At 42.1% G+C, this 6,889-nt stretch overlaps 1 protein-coding gene across 1 annotated transcript; it reads left to right on the top strand.

The window, feature by feature from the left end:
- Window positions 1-289: 289 nt before the first annotated feature.
- Window positions 290-1,282, top strand: LOC103778313 (putative olfactory receptor 10AC1). The gene has a single exon (XM_008945895.1). It carries the CDS (start codon window positions 290-292, stop codon window positions 1,280-1,282), a length of 993 nt encoding a protein of 330 aa, XP_008944143.1.
- The last annotated feature ends 5,607 nt before the right edge of the window (window positions 1,283-6,889 follow it).

Raw genomic sequence — 6,889 nt, 5'->3', positions numbered from 1 at the left:
TGACATTCCTTCTCACCAGTGTCATGGCAAAGCATCCTAGGCAGATCATTTGGGCACAAGAACCTTGGTGGTTGTGAGAATATTGGTCTGAGAGTGTGCTGAATGTAACTGAGTGAAATCAGTTTTGGTTTTAAATGAAATCACCTTCCTCCCCACACAATAATCTTTGCTACACTGGTTCTACAGTGCTGCAACATTATTTCCTATATGGAATCGATTGACAGCCATCAAGTCAAATTGAACTGTTTCCCTTCTGTTTTTCTCCCTGTAGATACCATGTGAAGGATGCATGGAGCGGGATAATAAGAGCACTGATGCAACCATGGAGTTCCTCCTGCTCGGCTTCTCCGAGCTGCTCTGTCTGCGGGTCCTCCTCTTCCTTATCTTTCTCGTTGTCCATTTGGTCACATTGGCAGGGAATGTGATGATCTTCATGGCAGTGGTTATGGAGCCTTCCCGTCCTCCCATGCTCTTCTTCCTCTGTCAGCTCTCCGTCATCGAGCTCTGCTATACCTTGGTCATTGTCCCTAAGGCACTGTTCAGCCTGATGGTGGGCGGTATCACCATCTCTTTCCTCGGCTGTGCCGCACAGATGCACCTTTTTGTGGCACTCGGGGGAGCCGAATGCTTCCTCCTGGTAGCCATGTCCTACGACCGCTACGTTGCCATCTGCCAGCCGCTGCGCTACGCGGCCGTGATGAGCGAAGGCTTCTGCCTCAGGCTGGCTCTGGCATGCTGTCTGGGAGCCTTTGCTGTTGCCCTGGGGTTGACGGTGGCTGTTTTCCGCTTACCGTTCTGTCAGTCTCATCGTATCAACCACTTCTTCTGTGACGTCTCTGCTGTGCTGTACCTGGCCTGTACACAGAGTTACAGCCCTGAGCTGCCCTTGCTAGCTGCCTGCGTGCTCATCCTGCTGCTCCCCTTCCTCCTAATCCTGACCTCATACGTTTACATCGCTGCTGCTTTGTTACATGTCACCTCCCCTGTGGGAAGAGGCAAGGCCTTTTCCACCTGCATTTCACACCTGGCCATCACCTTCCTACACTACGGATGTGCCACCTTCATGTACATTCGTCCTAAGTCCAGCTATTCGCCAGCTCGAGACAAGATGGTGTCTCTGGTCTACACCAGCATTACTCCACTACTGTATCCCCTCATTTATAGCCTGAGGAACAAGGAAATCAGAGGGGTCCTCAGGAAAATGTTGAGCAGGAAGAAAATAGCTCAGCTGAACCAAGATACTATCAGAGATGTGATATGCGTGTGTGGTAAATTTTCGTAGCACAAACATGCTTGTTGTAAACAGTCCCATATCCATGTTAGGACCAGATTCTCCATAGACTTCACCACAGCAAGTATTCAGGCAGAATTCAATTCACAACAATACATTTATGCCAAAAATATGTCTGTGCTAAAAAAAAAAAGCAACCCCAAAAATAGTCTCTAATGTGACACTACCTAGAGGAAATTGTTTAATGTCTTGTGAGGAAGGAGAGCTTTGATCAATGTATGGTCTCATTTCTGTGATTACATACACATTCGTGCTTACATTCACGATCATCTCAGCACAATCAAAAGATCAACAGAAAATTATTTAAAGCTTCTTGTATTGGTTTCGTTATTTTTCATTCGATATGAAAGTAGAAGCTGGAAACAAAAGAAATTTAGACTGGTAAGCTTATCAGCACAAAAACCAAAAAAAAATCTGAAAAGGGTTATTGGAAGGTTGGAAGGAGAAACCCCATGCCTAGGAATAAATGGAAATTAAGCCATGGTCTTCCCCAAATTTAGCAGAAGGCTGCAGTCCAGCATCCCATCACAAGTGCAAAACTTAGTAGTGTAAATTCATCTTACTCTGAAACATAATAATGAAAATGAACGTGCCATCCATTTGACAAGAGTATGACTTTGCTACATGCATTTTGCAGGAAGCAATCCTTCCTTTCGTGGGAAGGTGCTTTAGGTTTCGATCGTTCCTATGGCAACGTAAAGGCTAAGATACTGATCTTACATGATTTTTATCAGGAAAGACTGTATCATATAAATAAAGATGCCTGAGGAGTGTTGAAACCCTAAGATTAATAATACCACTGCTACAGTTATTGTAATTTCTTTAATAAAGCCAGTGAGAGTTCCAGCACATACTGGATTGCAGCAGACATAAGAGCCTGAAAGGTGCAAAGCACTGTTAGTTTGTGTTTCCTACATGTAGAAGCAACAGGATAATTCAGACAAATTAGCAAAGAACAGCTGTGGACAGGAGTAGGAGAAAAAGAAGCAACTTCATTGTTTTATTTAATACTTCCCTCCCCGACGGCTCTTGAAAGCCTCAAACAGACCCTATGGTTCCGAACCCACCTCTTGCATATCAAATTGTTGAGACAAAAAATGAAAAGGCTTGCTTCTGTTTCTGTCTAATCCAAAGGAATTTCAGCTTCCCAGATGCCCTCAGCTCTGTCCCTTGGCAGACAGAGAGCAGACTGATTTTTGCTTTCTCTGGTCTACAGTCATTTAAAGGTAAGGTAAGTGGATGTGACTAATGTCAAAAATTGGCACTGTAGCTGAGGAAGTGAACTTAGAGCCATCTGATGGAAGTGAAATGTGGAATTTAAAACTCACATTAAAAGATGTCTTCAAGTTGACAGTCTGGCCAGCATAAAACATTAACACAGAACATTTGCTCCCATGTCAATTAATACCTAATTACTGCTGTGAGCAAATCTTTAACTGCATTATTTAAAGTTATCAAAGTTGTAAACATTTTAACCACCTGCTAGGTCTTCCAAAAATAAGAAGGGGATGTTATCAATAAAACCACATTGCTAACTAATAGAGAAGTACTTTAGAAATATATTAGAGAAGCACTTGGAAGCAAGCAATATTAAAAGTTTTAAAGACAGTAAATAACTGCAATGAGTGTAGGACAGATGAATGGAGATGAGTGGAGTGAAGACATGTCCTAGAACCCAAGTCTGTCCCCCATTCTATCCCCATCAGTATTCCCACACCCCTTCACAGCATCCTTGGCCTCTCTCCTGTGCCAAGCTGGGTTGAGTGTACAGAACTTGCTGTACAGAACTGTAGAGAGGACTCAAGAATGAGAGTGAGAAGATGGAAACTTATGAGGTAAGAGAAGCAACAATATGTCAGAACCAGTCTATTTTGAAATGTTACCTTCCACTCACCAGGAGCTGGCTGAGGTCCTTTTTCCACCCACTCCTACCCACCCTTAGAAGTGGCTGCTTCAGTCCTCTTGACCCAGTACACTGTATGCTGACAGCTGGAGAGTGCTCAAGTGAAGTAAGACAGCAACATCCCCGATGTAGGGCATGAGCACAGGAAAAAAAAGAGAATTTTGACATCCTTTTCAGAACTCCACAGGTGTCTACATTTGGTCCATATCCAGGGCTATACTACAGAATTTGCTCTATCAACCAATGAGAAGAGAAATTCCATTCCTCTGCTGGGAAATCCTACCCAGCAGAGAAGAGGAATTAGGAAGAGAAGACCAATGGATTCATACAAAAAACTGAAGCAAAACTAATATTAACACTAATGCAAATATGAAGTATTGAAGTGCTGGAGTTAAACCCCCAGCCCTGAATGAGGGTTGGCATATGGATGACGTTCACAACCAGGCAAGAAAGACCCTCCTGATTGGTTTTCACCCAGGGCCTGGCCAGCCTTGGGTGGGAACTGATTAGGAGATCACCACCAGGTGCCCCCACCTTCCACATTAACTTGAGGCGGGACAAGAAGTCAATTATATAAGAATTGACCCTGCTTGTAGTGGGGCTAGGAGGTTTGTCTACCCAGTGCATGAGCTGTAGCTAGGAGGTTTGTCTACCCAGTGCATGGGCTGTATGGGGATTCTGGTTATTGTAAAGGGCTCCCTGGCTCTTTGTAGCAAGTGGAATTCCCGGGATTTCAGAGCAAGATTGTGAATTTCTATCTGGGAACCTCCTACATAGCTGGATTTATTGTCTGGGTGGTTCCATTGCCCATGGCTTGGTTCCTTGGCCAGCTTGCTTCCATCTTCACATCCTTTGCGGTGGGTAAGTGTGCTGACTTGTTCCTCCTTCCAGCTGTCTGGCACTTTGGATCTCTGGTGTATCATTTGGTAGTGGAGGGAGGAGTTTGGTTGCTGGTCTGCCTGTTAATGATAATACCATTTTATGCTGGGCAAGCAGGCAGCATCAGAAGTAGACAAAGTTATACTCAAGCCAGTGAATGTGCAGCAGTCACAGTAAGCAGGAAGGCATTCCTCAGGAGCAGAACAGTAAGCAAGCCCCTCCAGGGATGGAGAGGAGCAGGAGGAAGTCCCATCCTTGGCAAACCTCCCCCTTTATAATGAGTGTGATGTTTATGGTATGGGATATACATGGGAGCTAAATTGGGTCAGCTGTCCTGACTGACCTGAACTGCTAATGGCTTGCATACCATGGCTGGCATGTCCCAGCAAAACCAGAACAGTATTTCATACCTTAGTCCATGTTGTTTACATCACACCTGAGTTGCTACTAATTTTTCCCCATCCTACAAGGCATGTGTACATATATAGACACAGGTATTTGTCCCTTGGTCCATGAGTCATTTCTCCAAAAAGATTATTGAATTAATTTAGTCCAAAACTGGGTTCCATCTGTCAGACAAGTGAAGCTGGGGGCAGCAGGATGATGTGCTGTGTATCTGGAGCTTCGAGAAGGCATCTGTGGTGAAGAAGCTGGTCTTGGGGAAATTACTGGGTGTCAGTTGCTGAGATCCATTCTTCATTAATCTTGGTGATTCTTACTGTAATAAGTGATAAAACACACATGACTCAAAACTACTAATGTATACCATGGTTCTGCCCCTGAGAAACCAGAACAACAGGGAACAGCAAGAGCCAGTCAGGCAGTAAAGAGTTAGACAACTGCATATTCCACCTCCAGGCAAAGATGGATAGGGCAAAGAACTTTCCATGTGTATTGTAATTGTTTTGGTTGGGTAGGGTCTCAAGACCCCACAGTGTATGACTACAGCTGGGCATCTGCAGTCCACAAATGGAATGTCTATGTCCCCAGATGTGCGGGGGCCTGAGATCTGGAAGACATAGGTGTCACAAAGGTTTGCAATGAAACCAGCTAAGACTTCTCAAAGAATCTCTTTCATGGTTTATAGAGCCATAAAAACAGAGTATTCATCCTTGCAATCAATTTTGTAAAGGCTGCCCTGATCAAGGCACTGGTAAGAGCACAGATCTCATCAGTCATTGAGCACCAGAGCTCAACCTGTAAGACCACACCAGTCCTGTCTATGTGCTCAGAAATGAAGAGAGTTTGGAGGATGATGGCAGAGACGGTGAATAACATTCAGGGTACTCAAGGTCTGGTATCTTGAATGGTACATACCATTCAAAGAGGTACCTCGACTCAGGGAGATACTTCAAGGTGGTATCAGTACCACTGACACCAGTGAAATCTCCTTTTTACTGTAGAGAAAGCAGTGAAAGTTCCTTTTTTTTCTCTTCAGTGCCATGTTTTGCTGGCAATCCAGGTAAGACACTTCCTAAAAGAAATAAATGCACTTGCATTAAAAATATTTCCTTAATTTTCTAGGAGTCTGAATACAAAAAGTTTACTAAGGGGATGTGTTTCTGTTACAGGTTAGGAAAGCTGAAATTCTTCTGGAAGTCCAATTTTAGGACCACGGAAGAAGTTTCAATGTATTCACCTCCCCTTGATAAAGTCATGCTATCATAGCCTATCCATTTCAGCTTACATGAAAGTGAGTCCACTAGCCTCCTTTCTTTTTGATTCTTCAAAAGCTTAGAAAAGCTGCAGATAATCATTCCAGAAAATAGATTTTTTTTTTTTTGTCCTTTGATCTGAAGCAGAAGGAAAGCATCAAGGTGAAATTAATGTAGCTGTTTACAATAATGGAGTAGTAGCCAGTGAAAAAAATGCATGTGGGGATAGGATTAAACCTAAAAAGCAGACTTGAATATCATGAGGGTTAAAAGCTGTCAAAGATGGTGGTTTACTTTATTGAGAAAAGGCCCCTGTTTTCCTTACATTTGTCATTCAATGTATCAAGGACAATAGCTATACTGACTTTACTATGATACAAACTAGTATGCTATAGGAGATTCTCTAGAAGATATTTGTAGATAGAAGATTTACAGAAGAGAGCTGAGTCCTTCCTGAGATTGTTTTGTGCCATTATATGAAATTACTTACCCAGCATATGAAATCTGATAGGATCCCATATATTACAATATTAAGTCCACACCCCTTTAATACTGAATTTAGATTGTGGAGGCAGCTGTAATTTTTCAAGAAGAGGACCATAAAAATAACTGCAGATTTGAAACAGACACAAAAGCTTTAAAATTTCTATTAAAAACTGTAGAAACTAAAAGATTAACACACATTCAGATGTCAGCGTAGAAAAATTTAGCATCATGCTATCTAACTGACTAGTGATATGGCTGCTTACTGCATGTAATTAATGCTTATGATTTTTTTCAGTGTTGGTGAGGTATCTCCACACTTAAGCATAATCAGTCAAAGAGTGGGAAAGAACAGCTAGAAAATATGAACAAATTACAGAGAGGTATATACTCATGCAGAGACAGCTATTGTTATATTTTGAGCTCTGATGCAATTACTAAAAATATTATAATCCTATTTTTCTGGAACCTAATTGAATAACTCATGAGCATCTCTACTAGAAATAAAATTTCTCTGGGTCAAATTTTATGTTTATCATACACATGCTGTTGTAAGTAATGACCAAGGAGACTCTGAGTTCTAAAAGCAGTGAAAGTTCCTTTTCCAGAAAATAGATCAGTAATGGAAGGAAAAAAAAAAAAAAACAAAAAAAAACAAAAAACAAAAAAAAAAAAACA

The sequence above is a fragment of the Merops nubicus genome, unplaced genomic scaffold (genome assembly GCF_000691845.1).
Source record: "Merops nubicus isolate BGI_N331 unplaced genomic scaffold, ASM69184v1 scaffold3688, whole genome shotgun sequence".
NCBI classification, from domain to species: domain Eukaryota; kingdom Metazoa; phylum Chordata; class Aves; order Coraciiformes; family Meropidae; genus Merops; species Merops nubicus.
The sequence above is the reverse complement of the archived record's forward strand: the minus strand, read 5'-3'. Positions and strand labels throughout refer to the sequence as shown.

Excerpts from the sequence above, each read along its gene's own strand:
- LOC103778313 (XM_008945895.1), top strand. The coding sequence starts at position 290 with ATGGAGCGGGATAATAAGAGCACTGATGCAACCATGGAGTTCCTCCTG.